This window comes from Tinamus guttatus, unplaced genomic scaffold (genome assembly GCF_059628265.1).
Source record: "Tinamus guttatus ecotype Peru unplaced genomic scaffold, ASM5962826v1 Tinamus_guttatus_pri_ptg001120l, whole genome shotgun sequence".
NCBI lineage: Eukaryota > Metazoa > Chordata > Aves > Tinamiformes > Tinamidae > Tinamus > Tinamus guttatus.
This window is the reverse complement of record NW_028289654.1, coordinates 21799-39350: the sequence shown is the minus strand read 5'-3', so window position 1 is coordinate 39350 and position 17552 is coordinate 21799. Positions and strand designations below refer to the sequence as shown.

Sequence of the window (17552 nt, the reverse complement as noted above, 5' to 3'; positions counted from 1 at the left end):
CCCCTGGGGCGAGGAATGGCAGCATTGTTGGTTGGGCGATCTTCGACAACCAGACAAGGGCTGTTTGTGTTACCTGCAGTTATCAATGCAGATTTCAAAGGAGAAATAAAGATAATGGTATGGACTCCCCCTGTACTGTGCCAGCGGGGAGCCGAATAGCACAATTAGTATACTTTTTACCACAGACACCAAATGCTGCAAACAATAACCATGGCACAGGCTCTTTTGGGTCCACAGGGCATGAGATTTTCTGGACTCAACAGATAACTATGAATCGCCCGCAGATATCCTGTACGTTACAAGCAGGAATGATAAAGTTTAATGTACAAGGAATTTTAGATAGCGGAGCGGACGTTACAGTCATCGCTGCCTCGCAATGTCCAAACAGTTTACCCCTAACTAATGCACATACATCGCTTTCAGGAATTGATGGGCAGAGTACCCCAATGCAAAGCAAAAGATTGATAAATATTATTGGCCCAGAAGGAAGAACTGCAAACATTAGGCCATTTATATTGCCTGGATCCGTTACCCTGTGGGGGAGAGACTGTTTGAGTCAATGGGGCATGCAGTTAAGCACGGATTTTTCTTAGGGGTCACTATCCAGCAGCAGGTCCCACCCATGATTTGGAAAACGGACAAGCCGGTGTGGGTAGGCCAGTGGCCCCTTCCACAAAATAAACTGCTGTAATTACACAAGTTAGTAGATGAACAATTGCAAGCTGGTCATATAGTTCCTACTACAAGCCCATGGAACACACCAGTTTTTGTAATTCAAAAGAAAAATAATTTCTGGAGATTGTTACATGACCTTAGGAAAATCAACGAGGTCATCGGAGATATGGGAGCCTTACAGCCCGGACTCCCTTCTCCAGCAATGTTACCTCAAACAGGGACTTTGATAGTAATTGATTTGAAAGACTGTTTCTTTACCATTCCACTTGCACCACAGGATGCACCTCGGTTTTCATTTTCTGTACCTTCCATCAATGCTATGGAATCGCATAGCATATACCATTAGAGAGTTCTGCCACAAGGCATGAAAAATAGTCCTAGGTTATGTCAACAATTTGTGGCAGCAGTTTTAAGCCCAATACGCAAGTATTTCGATAACATCCTCATCTATCGCTATATGGACGATATATTGATTGCTGCAGAGCAAAAGGAAACGGCACAAGAGGCTCTGCATCAGATTACGCGAGCAGCATCAGCTGCAGGATTAAAAATTGCAAAAGATAAAGTACAGGAAAGTCCACCTTGGCGATATTTAGGATGGAGAATTTCTGATCATCAAATTCGACCACAATCATTGACCCTAAAGACAGACATAAGGACTTTGAATGATCTTCAAAAACTTTTGGGAACTATTAATTGGATCTGTCCCTCCTTAGGGACTTCCACAGAAGAATTATATCCTCTATTTAAGCTTTTAGAGGGAGACACGAGTTTGACGTCCTCAAGAAAGCTTACTCCTCCCGCGCGAGCTGCGCTTGGCAAAGTTGTGGACAAATTAACCACTCAGACTGTTCACAGACGAAAGCAGAATCATCCTGTCAGTCTTTTTGTTTCTTATTCCAGCTTCCAACCTTATGGCTTCTTAGCACAATGGATACCACAGGACGCATGTCCATTAATAATCTTAGAATGGGTGTTTCTGCCTCATAATTTTGGCAAAACCGTCACCACTGCTATTGATATGATTGCAATGGTTATTCAAAAAGGAAGAGAGCGTTTGATGTTTCTAGATGGCACAGAGCCCGATATTATTTATTTACCACTCGATAAAAAACAATTAACCTTTTTGACTCACCAGTCTTTTGTTTTTCAGTGTGCCTTGGCAGATTATCCAGGACAGATAAGTATTCACTTTCCAGGACATAAAATCATACAGTCTTTTAACTCTCTTTCTCTATTACCTGTTTCCCATTTGAGCCTAACGCCAATACCTGATGCTCTTACAGTATTTACTATTGGCTCAGGTAGGACAGGTCGTGCAGTTGTAGTTTGGAAAAATGATGAAGGGCACGGAGAGTGACATACATGTCGTCACAGGTTCACCGCAAATAGTGGAATTATCAGCGGTCATCCGCATCTTTACGCGATGGCCCTCTGCAGTTAACATTATAACAGACTCTGCCTATGTTGCAGGGTTAGTCTCTAGGTTAGAACACTCCTTTTTAAAAGAGGTTTCAAACAAGACCCTCTCTGCGCTTCTTTGGAAGCTTAGATGGCTATTAAACAGAAGGATTTATCCATACTTTATCCAACATGTATGCTCGCACACCTCGCTGCCTGGACCTATTAGCGAAGGTAACGCTCAAGCAGACAGCCTTGCAGGAGCTGTAGTTCTGCCGGATCGCTTTGCACTGTAGGGATGAAAGAGTTAATGTAGAGTGTACTAATAAGCTAGTCAATACTTAGTCTCGAGGTGCAAGGACTCTTGATAATTGGCAAGACAGGTGGCTATGCATGGAGGGGTTACCTATCTGCAAGGACTCCTGATATATGGCAAGTCAGGATGATCTCCATGGAGGGGTTGCTTATCCAGAGGTCCCAGTCAGCAATAAAATATAGATAACATTGACATGAAAGCAGAACAGGAAAACGGGAGGGGGAACATTTTTGGGGTAAGAACGGTATAAAAGAGGGACGACCGAAGCGGTCGGGGTCCGTGGTGTGACCCCTGCGTGGGAAAGCCTGGATCCCAGCTAGCTGGTAATACTTATTATCTTTCTCCTATTATTAAAAAGCACAATATATCGATGGTGTTTGCCTCTTTCTCCGTCAATTCGAAAACCGGACCCAACATTTGGGGGCTCGTCTGGGAGTCGAATACGAGAAAGAAGAAAAAAATAGAGAAAGACAATAAGCCAAGGGAGGCCTCAGGGGGTGAGAGTGAGCCGACAGAAATCCAGGTGGACGCACCGAAGGATAGTCGGCTGGAGTCTGAGGGAGACGTCCCTCGGACTCCCAGGAAAAGGAAGGGTGGTTGGTTGGGTATACCGTTTCTCCTTGACGAAGGGAGACCGGTCTGGGAAGGGCGAATTCTGTTAATAATTGCCCTTACTGGTTTACTGGCAGTTGTATTAATTTTGGTTTTAAGCGACGAGCTTGATACAATGGGACAAGGGAAATCCACCCCTTTGTCATTTATGTTAAATCATTTTGGATATGTTAAACATCGGGCACATGTGTTATCTGTAGAAGTGTATAAAAACCGATGGGAGATATTTTGTAAAAGTGAGTGGCCAAGTTTTGACGTAGGCTGGCCGAGAGAGGGAAGTTTAGATTTAGAATTGGTAAGGAAAGTAAAAGAGGTAATAATGAGACCTGGGTCGGAAGGACAGCCAGATCAATTTCCATATATAATCACCTGAGAGGATTTGGTTTTACATCCACCCCCATGGTTGAAACCTTTTGTGGGGGTGAATGAAAAGAACGAAAAGGTTGATATTTACTTAATGAAAAAGGAAGGGAAAAAGGCGGGATTATCAGATTCAACTTTATATCCAGAAATATTGGATGAAGAAAGCGGGCATAATCCCCCCCCTTACGCACCTCCGCCTGAGGCACGAAGGGAGGTGAATAGTAGTGATCAAAGGAGGGAGGGAGGGGAAGATAGGGGCCCAGCGTTTGGGACTCGATCTCACCAAAGGGGAGACGAGGGAGGTGTGTCAAGCACCTCTCAAGCTTTCCCAGTTAGAGCAATTGGAACAACAGGGCCTCAGGGACAGCGTACGTATCAATACTGGCCATTCTCTTCTAGTGACTTGTATAATTGGAAAAGTCAAAACCCCTCTTTTTCCGAGAAGCCGGGAGCATTGATTGATTTATTAGAATCCATCTTGTTTACACATAACCCTACCTGTCAGCAGCTTTTAAAAGTGTTGTTTATGACCGAAGAGCGTGAGAGGATCCTGACCGAGGCACGAAAGTTGGTGCCGGGAGAGGATGGGAGACCCACTGGGCAGCAGAACCTTATCGATGAAGGATTCCCACTGGTAAGACCACCGTGGGATTTTGAGCAACCTGAAGGTAGGGAGCGTCTCCGAACATACCGGCAAACGTTGATGGCAGGGTTGCGGGCGGCGGCGCGTAAACCTACTAACTTAGCTAAAGTAAATGCTGTCAGGCAGGAAGCCGAGGAAAACCCTGCCGCTTTCTTAGAAAGAATATTAGAGGCGTTTAGACAATTCACTCCTTTAGATCCTATGAAGGAAGAGAATCGGGCAGCTGTCATCTTGGCATTTGTAAATCAAGCTGCCCTGGATATAAGAAAGAAATTGCAAAAGATTGATAGGTTGGGGGAGCAAACTTTACAGGATCTTTTAAAAAGTAGCAGAAAAGGTGTATAACAGCAGGGAGACTTCAGAAGAAAAACAGGAAAGAATGAGAAGGGAAGATTGGGAATCCCAGGCAAAAGAAAATCAGAGAAATCAAAGGGAAATGTCTAGGAGATTTTTTGAAGCAGGAGAAATGTCAGGGAGGCAAAGAAGGGGACCGTCACCCCCCAGAGGAATTGAGGTACGGTTAGGAAGGGATCAATGTGCAATTTGCAAAAAGAAAGGACATTGGAAAAATGAGTGTCCGGAAAAAGGAGAAAGGGGGCCACCTAGAGTACTGGTGGCAAATGAAGATAGCGACTGAAGGGGCCGGGACTCGGAACCCTTCCCCGAGTCTTAGATAGAATTAGAAATGGAAGGGAAACGTGTAAAATTTCTGGTAGACACAGGGGCTGAATATTCGGTGGTAAATGAAGCAGCGGGGAAGCTATCAACAAAGAAAACTCGAGTACAAGAGGTAAATGGGAGTAAGGTATATCGGTGGACATCAGAAAGGAAAGTAGATGTAGCTAATAGACAGATCACGCACTCTTTCTTGTATATACCGGAGAGTCCGGTACCCTTAATGGGCCGGGATCTCTTAACTAAATTAGGGGTAAGGATATATTTTGAGGACGATGGAATAAAAATCAATGACCAAGAAGGACGACCGATACAGGTCCTGACCGTTAGATTAGAGGACGAATATAGACTGTATAAAGAGAGGAAGGAAGAAATTGGACCAGAAACTCAAAAATGGATGAGGGAACTCCCAGAAGTATGGGCAGAGAATTTCGGGAGTAGGAAGAGTTAAAAGGAAAATTCCTCTGGTCGTGGAATTGAAACCAGGAGCTCACCCGATTAGGGCTAGACAGTACCCAATGACCCCTGAAGCTCGACAAGGAATAGCAAAGCGTATTAAAAGGTTACTGGAAGCTGGCATTCTGCGTAAATGCAAATCTCCATGGAATACTCCTCTGCTGCCAGTAAAGAAGCCCGGAGGAGATTTCAGGCCAGTTCAAGATTTGAGAGAAGTTAACAAAAGAGTGGAGGATGTGCATCCTACGGTCCCGAATCCATATACTCTGTTAAGTACAATGCCACCAGATATGGGATGGTATACGGTTTTAGACTTAAAGGATGCATTTTTTACCATCCCCCTGACGGAACAGAGCCAGGAAATGTTTGCTTTTGAATGGGAAGATCCCGAGAGCGGATACAAGGGTCAGTTAACTTGGACCCCATTACCACAAGGGTTCAAAAATTCACCGACTTTATTTAATAAAATACTGCAGGAAGATCTGAGTGAATTCAGGAGACAGAATCCTAGTGTGAAATTTCTTCAGTATGTGGATGATCTGCTGCTAGCGGCAAGAACGAAAGAGGAGTGCGAGGAAGGCACGAGGAAGTTGTTGCAAAAATTAAATAAACTAGGATACCGAGTAAGTGCTAAGAAAGCTCAGCTATGTAATCCGGAAGTAACATATCTGGGATATAAGATATGAGATGGTAGGAGATGGCTAACTGGTGCCATGAAAGAGACTGTTCTTCGGATTCAGGAACCCAAATCTCCAAGAGAGGTTCGAGGATTTTTGGGGACGGTGGGATACTGCCGCTTGTGGATACCTGGGTTCGCAGAACAAGCGAAACCTCTGTATGAGGCGAGTCTAGAGAAACCGGACTGGCAGTGGACAGAAGCTATGAGAAAATCTTTTGAGGAACTGAAATTAACCCTGCTAGAGGCCCCTGCACTTGCACTCCCGGACCCAACCAAGGATTTTCACTTATATGTGAGCGAAAAAGCGGGAGTTGCCAAGGGAGTGTTAACGCAGAATCAAGGCCCTTGGAAAAGGATAGTGGCGTACGTATCCAAAAAGTTAGATCCAGTCGCCACAGGGTGGCCTTCGTGTCTCAGAATTATTGCAGCCGTGGCGTTAATGGTTAAGGACGCAGACAAACTCACGTTTGGGCAAAAGCTGTATGTAACGGCTCCTCATTACGTAGAGGCATTACTCAAACAACCGCCTGAAAGATGGATAACAAATGCTAGGCTGACTCATTATCAAGCCTTGCTTTTAAACCCAGGAAGAATTATGTATACGTCCCCAATGACTTCGAATCCAGCCACTCTCCTACCTAACCCAGAGTATGAAACACCTATGCATAATTGTCAGGAGGTGTTAGCTGAAACTACGACAGTGTGGGAAGATTTGAAGGATGAGCCGATGCAAGGAGGAAAAGTGTGGTTTACAGATGGAAGTAGCTTGGTCGAGCAAGGAAAAAGAAGGGCGGGAGCTGCAGTGGTAAATCAGAACGGAGAAATAGTTTGGAGCCAGCGTTTACCAGACGGCACTTCAGCTCAGAGAGAGGAACTGAAGAACAAAGTGTTGGAGAAAGATATTACGATACAGGAGGAAGAATGTTAATTCCCAAGCGGATGGGACAGAGGATGGCGCAGCAGTTGCATAGTACCACACACTTAGGGGAAAGAAAAATGGGACTGTTAATAGAAAAGTTTGGGTTGAGATTCCAAGATCAGAAGAAAATATTAAGAGAGATAATAGAAGGGTGTCAAGCGTGTCAGGAAATGAAGCCATCGAGGGTCAGAAAGGTGCATGAAGGTATAAGGGAAAGGGCTGGTGAACCTGGAAGGCATTGGGAAGTAGATTTTACGGAAATAAAACCAGGTAAATATGGGTATAGATATTTATTGGTATTAGTAGACACATTCTCGGGGTGGGTGGAGGCCTTCCCCACTAAGCGAGAAACAGCCCAGGTGGTAGCGGTCCCATATATGCAAACGGGACATTCTGTGGGACAAATGGGACAGTCGACGGGTTACAACAACGATTCCCTGCAGGATTACCCTTAGGAGCATATGGGGGGGATCCATCAGGACAGGTACATAAGAGTACAGATTTACTATGGAATAATGATACCGCTAAGGCCTTGCCAGATGGAGTGTTTTTAATTTGTGGGAATAGAGCATGGCAGGGAATACCTAAGAATGCCTATGGGGGACCGTGTTATTTAGGGCAACTGGCAATGATAGCCCCGTCTAGAGCTAAGTTGTTAACTATGAAGCAGGAACAAAGAAGGCAAAAGCGTTCCCTTGGTTTAACACCGGAATGTAATGATAATGTACAATTAATATCTGTAACTGCACGGGTCGCCTTAGCTATCTTTGTACCAGGAGCCACAGCAGGAAATGCATTAAGGGAACTTTCGAAGCTAGCCTGTTGGAGTGAGAAGCAAGCAAATGTGACAACCGAAGTATTGGAGCAACTCCTGCTCGATCAGAACAGCCTGTGACATGCACTACTACAGGATAGGGCGGCTATAGACTTTTTGCTCCTCTCGCATGGGCATGGATGTGAAGAGTTTGAAGGACTTTGTTGTTTTAACCTGCCTGATCATGGCCAATCGATTCACCAACAATCGCGCTGGCTCAAGGAAAACACTAAGAAGATAACACGGGAAGAAGGACTGATGGACGGATGGCTAGAGTCATTGTTTGGAGGGTTACCTGGGTGGATATCAGGACTGATAAAAGAAGGATTGCGCATATTTGTAATTCTGTTATTGCTGTTACTATGTATCTGTATAATATGGAAATGTGTAATGGGGGTTATGGAAAAAGCTACAAATCGAGGTAATTCTATGCATATAATGCTTATGCGACAAACTCAGAAGAATCGAGAAAGGATTCTCTGATATGAACAAAAGAAAAAGGGGGGAATGTAGGGATTAAATAGTTAATGTAGAGTGTACTAATAAGCTAGTCAATACTTAGTCTCGAGGTGCAAGGACTCTTGATAATTGGCAAGACAGGTGGCTATGCATGGAGGGGTTACCTATCTGCAAGGACTCCTGATATATGGCAAGTCAGGATGATCTCCATGGAGGGGTTGCTTATCCAGAGGTCCCAGTCAGCAATAAAATATAGATAACATTGACATGAAAGCAGAACAGGAAAACGGGAGGGGGAACATTTTTGGGGTAAGAACGGTATAAAAGAGGGACGACCGAAGCGGTCGGGGTCCGTGGTGTGACCCCTGCGTGGGAAAGCCTGGATCCCAGCTAGCTGGTAATACTTATTATCTTTCTCCTATTATTAAAAAGCACAATATATCGATGGTGTTGGCCTCTTTCTCTGTTGATTCAAAAACCGGACCCAACAGCACAAGCACGTTTGTCGCATGACTTTTATCACCAAAATGCAAAAGCGTTACGGAGGTCGTTCCAATTGACTCAGGAACAAGCTAGACAAATCATACAGTCATGCCCAGACTGCCGGCACATTTTACCAGCACCATCCATCGGAGTAAACCCTCACGGTCTTTCTGCGCTTAAAATTTGGCAATCAGATATAACGCATATCGCCGAATTTGGCAGATTTAAATATGTACATGTTTCTGTTGATACCTTCTCATCCTGTATCTATGCTTCTGTACGTACAGGTGAAAAGGCCAAAGATGTATGTCGACACTTTATGATGGTCTTTGCAATGTTGGGAGTGTCAAAAACTATAAAAACTGATAATGGTCCAGCCTATATAGCACAAAAACCGCAAATATTCTTTCAACAATGGGGAAACCAACACATCACAGGTATCCCCCATTCACCCACAGGCCAAGCGATTATCGAGCGTACACATGGCACCCTTAAGAATATGTTACAAAAACAAAAAAGGGGGAGTGTAGGCTTATCCCCACAGGAATGCATAGTAAAAGCTTGCTATGTGTTGAATTTTTTTAAATCGCAGGACAGAAGAGGCCCCCCCTATATACCAACATTTTGATTCACAGAGACAACACAAAGTTCAGGATAAAGCCCAGGTTCTCGTCAAAAACTCACAGACAAATCAGTGGGAAGGGCCTTTTTCTTTAATAAGCTGGGGTAGAGGATATGCTTGTGTTTCTACAGGCTCAGGGCCAAGATGGGTACCTGCTCGATGGATTAAGCCTTTCTTATCACAGTCATCACCATCATCTGCACCACCGTGATATCACCCACACCGCAGTGGATACCGTCCCAAGCTAAAACCTACCTATGGGTAATTCTGGCCAATCAAATGGGACAGGACACATTATATTATCAAGTTCAGGAAATCCATTTGTAACCTGTCTAGTAGGACAGCCTGTTGATGATTGGTATATTTTGTTTATTGTTAGCATGTCTGCTTTGTTTCTTATTATGTGTTTAAGCATTGATTGATCAATTAAGTCATGGCTGTTCAACCAAAAACAAATAAAGAAGGGTGAGATGTGGAGGCTCGTTCAAAGACAATAGTACCTTATTAGCAGATAGTTAACCACAAGGATGTCAGTCTTCTCAGCAGATGGGGGACAGAGCCGAAAAAGAAGGACTGCAAAACACCTCCCCCTGCCCCCTGTGAAGAGTGTCTTGTCAGAAGAAAAGAAACAAAGCCAGGACAACTGCGCAGGCGGCAAGATGCTGATTGGTTGTAAGCTTTGCAACACTTGTGTTAAGAAAGTATAAAAAGAAGTTGGTTTGAAAATAAAGTTGTCTCACTCTGCACCCCAGACTGAGTCCGTTTCTTCACAAGGTGCAACACTATGCTATTCTTATGAATGTTTTTTTCCTATGAAAAAACAAAAGGTAAAGAACCACATTCAGACTCCGGAACAGAAAACAACAATAGTTCTGAGATGCAGATGAAACCCAGTTCAGCTCTTCGGTGGCTCCTCAGTACAGTACCTTCTGCATAAGCAAATTAGCTGTGTCTGATGATTGCATTTGGCATCCCTTCTCCTCTCCTAGACCTTCCAATAATCTTTACGGAATCCTGGTCACAAACCACTGAGTCTGTGACCTTGAGGGAGACAAGGAGAGACAGGAGAAGGGCAGGAGAAGGATTAGAAAAGACCAAGTGCGGATACAGAGTATGCCCATTGGATACAGTGGATACACTGAGTGTGCCACAGTATTCTCTGGGAAACTTTAGTGTTTGGCTGCTGTGGGCCAGAGAGGATGTGAAAAAGGTGTTACCTTTACTACCTTTTACAGCCAGTAAAGGGTGGGTGGGGGCTTTTGCTTGGTGCTCTTCTTTAAGAAACAAGTTTCCTAGTTAGCAAAAGATGTTGAGAAGCATCATTGATCAATGCAATTCTCAGCATCAAAGCAGAGCTGGAGGAACTACAGAATACTCTCTAACAGGAGCTGTGCAGCTTCAATCAAAGGACACATCAGATGGATCTATAATTCCTTCAAAGTGTTCCTTCTTCACTTGAATAAATTCAGGTTCTCCGTGTATTGTTTAATCCTGGATAAGCATTGAATTAGTTTCATTATATGATTTGAAAGAAGGTAGAAATGCAGCTTTTCTGGGGCATTCTTTTAAGGGATGCAAGTTCATGATTCTTTGGGTACACAATGAAGAGAACTAGAATGAGAATCGTTCTACAACGATGGAAGAAAAAAAATAGCACTTAGTGGATCTTGTAGAATTATTTTTGGGGGGTCAAAAATTTATTTCTCTTGCTTCTTGTTTCAAGAAGCCAGCAAAAGTCTTTGCTCAAGAAAAGCCAGAAATTTGAGGACAAATGTCTGGCCCCAGTAAAACCAATTCACTATAAATGTATTTCTTATTAAAGTTATCCTAGCCCTACACTGAAGCTCTTCTTAAACAAGAAGAGTCAAAAATACTTTTAAAGTACAACTTTCTCAAAGACACATGATGCTGATACAGGTGATTCCTCCTTTTTCTTCCTCACGATATATTTTTTTAAAACAGTTGTGTCGATCAAGATGAGCGGAATGCTCAAGTTTCTGTATTCATCAATAAGGGGGTTTCTCCACAGTTTGGCTGAAGAGCAGGACAAAGGGAAGGGAGACTGAGTGGAGCCATGAGCGAGTGGGACAAAAAGAGCCAGCTGCAACGAGATGGGGGCCTTTACAAAGGAGGGAAATAGGGCAATTCCCCCACATTCTTTAGCAAGGGGGACAAAGGAGTTGGTGAGCTCAGGTGAGAACAGATGGCGGGAGGCCGGAGTTCGGTGTAGGCGGGCCGGGAAGGCTGTAACTTCTGAGTACTTTGGCCAATGGGGAAAAGGAGAGGGTGTCCCTCGGTCGGGAAATTAGGATAAAAGGGGGGCTGCGTCCCCCAGCAATTTGAGAGACCCCACAGGGATATGCCCGGTGGACTCTCCCTTTATTCGAATAAAGTTTTAGGACTCCTCTGTCTCCTTTTGGACATTCAGTTCTTGACAGCGAGATTTTCCGCACAATTGGGGGCTCGTCCGGGATCCTTCCACCTTCCGGGAACGGCAGACGGCGATTGGAGTCGATGGCGTGCCTCACCATAGCTTTTGGTGATCGACTCCCTTCGACGGCAGCCTGCACCGGACGATTGATTGGGTTCCCGAGACTGTCCGGAGACAGACGAGAAGCGGATCAGGGGGATCTGCAGGTAGGACCGGGAGGGGGTCCTCAAGGGGTCTGACAGAAGGGACTAGGTCTGACAGAAGGGACCTCCGGGTAGCGCTAAGCCCGACGGAAAGGACCTCCGGGTAGCGCTAAGCCCGACGGAAAGGGCTAGGTCCGACGGAAAGGACCATTGAAATCACACTGGTGAGTACTATGGGACTGGGGAACAAAAGGGGTGACGACCCCGATATGGACATCTAGGGAGGGCACCAAAGGGAAGCCAAAAGAGGGTGCTGGGAAAAAGGTATGACGACCTTGACTTATACCTATATAGTCCCTTGGGAAGACTTTTGAGGGTTTGGGATTAACAAAAGAGAGAGGCAATCTGCTGAGGGGTTGGAGTTGATGGCTGGATTGGGAATGTCAATTGATATTGTGGGGGATGATAAAGAAGTTAGCACTACTGTAACTTTGTGCAAAGTGTCTGATAAAGCTAGGCTGAAGTGAACTCAGAAGTGTGGGCAGTTCCAGGAAAATGATAAAACAGCAATTGACATGGACAGTCCTCCTGCAAGGATACACCAAGGCTCCGGTCCTATTTGGACAAGCCTTGCAGAAAATACTGAAGGAATTTATCCCACTCCCAGGAGACAGGTTATTGCAGTATGAAGTTACTCAATTTCTTGGCCCAAAAAGGGTTTAGGGTGTTGGGAAAAATATTATATATATATTATATTATATATATATTTGGGGCATATTTTGGCTGGAGGTTTAACCCAAAACAGCCCCAATGTTGTGGTATGGACATGAGAAGGAGAACAGAGCCATGGCAAGGGAATTTTAGTGCAAAGGCATGGAGGCATGCGAATACCAATAGCTTATTTTTCTAAAATGTTAGACCCAGTGGCTAAGGGGTGGCCTTATTGTCTGCAAAATTGTGCAGGTACGGTCCTAATGGTAACTGAGGTCCGAAAACTGACCACAGAGGGATCCCATGATGTCAAGGTCCCACACCTTGTCAGGGCCTTGCTACCTGAAGGGGCTTCTGAAGCGAGGGAGGGTTTAACCCAGCTTCTTGTCTAACTGGTCCTGAGGGAGAAGAACCAAAGGAAATCCATGACTGTATTATATTTAAAGCAATATGTGGCCAGAATACTTTTTCTTGTGAAGTCTCTCCGACAGGAAGCCCAGCTCGCACAGGGCCTCCCCTTGGATTTTGCAGTCCAACCACGGGATTGGGTCTTGGTCAAAGAATGGAAAGAAGCACCACTGCTAGCGAAGTGGTGTGGACCTTATCAGGTATTACTAATCACAGAAACATCAATCAAGACAGCTGAGCATGGATGGACTCATCATACCAGAGTTAAGATTTCCAAGACTCCAGAAGTCTGGACTTCTCAGTTGAAGGAAGAGGATGGAAAGCCCCAGCTAACTCTCCGTAGATCTGTACCGCTGGCGGGGAGTGGGTCTGGAAAATAAACTCTGGGTTGCTGGGTCTGTGGGAGTCCAGGAGAATATGAAGACTACCCATGGGTACTAGACATACTGAACGCAGGTTGTTAGTTAATAACCTAGTTTGTAAAAACAAATATTGTCCAAAGGAGAAAAAAAAAAAAAAGAAAAAGAAAAAGAGGAGGGATTGAGCGGAATGCTCAAGTTTCTGTATTCATCAATAAGGGGGTTTCTCCACAGTTTGGCTGAAGAGCAGGACAAAGGGAGGGGAGACTGAGTGGAGCCATGAGCTGAGTGGGACAAAAAGAGCCATCTGCAAGGAGATGGGGCCTTTACAAAGGAGGGAAATAGGGCAATTCCCCCACATTCTTTAGCAAGGGGGACAAAGGAGTTGGTGAGCTCAGGTGAGAACAGATGGCAGGAGGCCGGAGTTCGGTGTAGGCGGGCCGGGAAGACTGTAACTTCTGAGTACCTTGGCCAATGGGGAAAAGGAGAGGGCGTCCCTCGGTCGGGAAATTAGGATAAAAGGGGGGCTGCGTCCTCCATCAATTTGAGAGACTCCACAGGGATATGCCCGGTGGACTCTCCCTTTATTCGAATAAAGTTTTAGGACTCCTCTGTCTCCTTTTTGGACATTCAGTTCTTGACAGCGAGATTTTCCGCACAAAGAATACTGTCTCAGTATTGCTGTCAGAAACAGTATGCCTTTTTTAGAAAGTGGACCACATATTAAACTTCCATATTTTAAACCTACATACACACACACACGTATGTGCAAATCACGGAGATTAAACGCAGTGCTCCCGGGGAAAAAAAAATCCATTCACTTCAAATCTCACATGAGTCTTTGGTAATTTTTCTGAGATGTTCAATAGAAGAGTTAAAGGCAAGAAAATGAATAGCAAAGTCCAGTACAAAGGCAGAGTAAAAAAAGCACATTGCCTGAAAGAATAGGTTTAATAACTGTGCATGCCAAGATCTCCAAGACAGGCTTGAAAATGATGCTACGACAGTTTCAAACATCTCATGCCAAATTAAAATAACAGAACAATAACTAGCATAGAGTACCTAGGTCTGACTGTGAGTCTGAGAAAAGAACTATGGACAGCATCAACACCCATGGATAATGCAATAAGGCTGGAAGCATTCCTTGAACTAACTATTCCAGCAATGGAAATTTGCCTCATTTCTCAAATCATAGAAAAGTTCCCATCCTTAAGTCACATATGTTTAAATACGCTATACAATAACCTTAATAGATAAACTTAATAGTGTGATTCTTATATCCTAGCACTCATCGTTCAATAGTTTCTTCACAAATCTTGCTCAGTTTGATCTTCATCAAAAGAAAGGTTAGCACAGTTCTTCTAGCCCACTCAAGACTGTCAGTGCTGAGAGACTAAAATCACAACAAGCCTCAGCAGGGCCCTTCCTGCTCTTCTTTGAATTACCAGCTATAATTGCTTCTCATATGATAATTAAGGTAAGGAATTAGAGACTGTGAGAAAGAGAACTGCTGATGGAGAAAGCCTGCAGTCAGCACAGCTGCCTGGCATATCTAACATAAGACCATACACTGGTAAAGCTCACCTTTCTGACTAATCGAAGTGCTTGTGTTCTTTCTACTTCATTACTCTGCTGTATGTCAATGCACCTGAAATAAGAAAATGTGATTTTAATAACAACAACTTTCACCATAACTGTTAACACCTCGCTGTTTATATTTACACAAATGGATAAATATAAAAAAAGATAAAATATTTTTAAATTCTGCCATTTAGCAAACATATATTATTTCAGTCATCACATAACTAAATTACAATGTTCTAAAATATACAATAATGAGGCAAAAAGGCTTCAACAGAAAATATGAGCTAGTTGCCTTTGCCATTTCAAATGAGACTCAACTAAATACTGACATTTGTTGCGTGTCTCCTCATATCAGAAAAGCCCCATTACCCCAACATAATTACAAGTATATATATATATTAAATATAATACATAAGACACATTTGTATATATACTAATGCATGTATACACTCGCTCAATTTTAGCATGCATTTTTAGTCATCTCTACAAGTATATAGTATAATATATATATTACTATATATATAGTACCTAATATATATTTGTATATACAAACAGTTACATCCACATCTCAGTACATTAAATTCAACAGATTTTAACAAAACAAGCACTAGAGATTATAATAGTTAGATGTACTCATCATGCTGATCTTATTATCTCATTGTTAGTTTGCCCTCTGGTATTTTCTTTTGTGTCATAGGATATAGTTAGATGATGAATTCTTGGGCATGAGCTATTTTTTTCCCTTGTCTTTGTACTCCTAAGCACTACAGTCATACAAAAAAAAAAAATCAGAACAAATGCCATAGCACAAACTAAGGCACAAACATTTTAAAGATTTCAATCTCCTAACACCACCGCAGATTAATTTGATTAGTACCATTTACAGTTCAAAATTAGCTTAAATTTAAGTCCCTCTAATTTTGTTTTAGTTTCCTCATAGCGTATCGTACATTCATATAGCATTTTATCTGGATTAGCCAGTGTGATGTATTATCCCTCTACTTTTAAAGAAAGAGACTGAAGAAAACCTTCAATATTGAATAAAACAGTCATTTACAAAGCTACATATCAAAAATGTAAACAGACATGAAAATATCTTTCCTCACCTCTCTCAGCCCTGATAAAACAAGAGATTTACACCAAGGATTATAATGAAAGAAAAAATACCTGGCTATCAAGTAATCCACTTTTAGCTTTAGCACCTTCTGGAGAATCCCGGAGTCTCGAATGAGATAGCGGAGGGCTCGCAACCCTGCTGCGCGCACCTCCTTCGCTTCGTTCAGGAGAGCTAACCGCAGGCTGCAACGACGGAAACAAAGCAGGAAAATCATTCTACAGCAGCAGGTAGACTTCACAATCTGAGAGGCAGCTAGTACCTACTAATTTAAAATAAAAAGTCTGATGTTTAAAGAAAAGTATTCTGCATTAATATTGTATCTTTGAGATGTATACCTGTGCAGCCTACAGGGGAAATCTTCACCTTGCCAGCAGATGTAGACAATATATTAATCTGAAGAAAGCCAGAAACCAATCTTTTACCAATAATTCCTACATCCCTGAAATTTTATATGACCAAGCCCTGTACCTGACTTGTGCTCATCTGTTTTGTCAAGTAACATCAACCCCCAAAAGAAATTCTGGATTTTTCGAAAACGTTAACATGGAGAATATTCCTCGTCCGCTCGACTGTCAGCCCATAAGCCTGAATCCTAAAAGAAACCTCTGATACCTAGTAGAGACAAATTTATAGTTTCAGTAGCTTTATGAAGGATGCATTATAGATGCTATGGCACCAATGTTTCAGCATTTACATGAAATGTTACAAAAGAGTAAAAGGGAAATTTAGGCAACCCCACACAAAATAAATCGCTACAGATTTCATTTCAACATTTTATTGTAATGTATTTCTCTTTATACAAATTTTGAGAGCATTTTGCTTGCTTTTCTTACTTTGGGTTGCTAATGGTTATGAGTTGCAATGGCTGCAGGGTAATCAAATATTCCAAGGTCCAAATAGTCTGAAACTTTATGGAGATCCAATCAGTTCATATAAAAGTTTCTACTTCTACATGATGTCCAGACAAAGCAGAAGGGCTACAATATTACACACAAATAAAGATGAACTATTTATTACCTTCAGCACCAAGGAGCTCCCTCTTTAGGAAGATCAGAATTGCTATAAAATCAAATTCTAAACAAATTCTAAACAACCAAATTCTAAAATTCTAAATCTGGATTTTTTTTTTCCTGTCATCAAGTAAAACACTATTTATTTTTATATTGGAGACAAAGACTCTTATTGAATGGTACTACAAAACAATCTTTAGACACATAGTTTCTCAAAATTAATTAGTGTTCTGAAAACTTGTTCTATAACTTGCTGGGGAAAGATACTCTTAACTTGTGGTCAGGAACTAAAGAATCAACAATACTGAAACCACAAGAAATGGCAACACTATCACGAGATCTAAAATCCAGAAGAAACAGATACCAAAAAGGAATGTGTCACTATCTTCAAAAATAGTGATGATACAATGAAAATATAAGGTAAGTACTAACTAGTAAGACTTAGCTCTAAGATCATAAAATTCATACAGGCATAAAGGAAGTGATATATAGAAACATACAAGGCTGAACAAAACCTTCACATTAAAACAAAACAACTTCAAAACCTCAGAGAACGTAGCATAAGCAAAAAGAGAAATCTGACCTTATGAAAATTCAATTACTATATGCTACTGCAGGCTAAAAGGGGGGAAAAAAAGCAGAAAAATATGAGGGGTATCCAGATGTGTATGT

At 42.6% G+C, this 17552-nt stretch overlaps 1 protein-coding gene and 1 pseudogene across 1 annotated transcript in view; one reads left to right on the top strand and one right to left on the bottom strand.

The window, feature by feature from the left end:
- The window catches only part of LOC104573937 (rapamycin-insensitive companion of mTOR-like), an 81602-nt gene that overhangs the window by 43060 nt on the left and 20990 nt on the right, over positions 1-17552 (bottom strand). Inside the window, exons 5-6 of the mRNA XM_088538627.1 lie at positions 15921-16052; positions 14754-14817 (exon numbers count right to left, since the gene is read on the bottom strand). Of these exons, the coding sequence (XP_088394753.1) occupies positions 14754-14817; positions 15921-16052 (196 nt within the window). The remainder of the gene's footprint in view (positions 1-14753; positions 14818-15920; positions 16053-17552) is intronic.
- On the top strand, positions 6772-14471 carry LOC148590751 (syncytin-A-like; annotated as a pseudogene).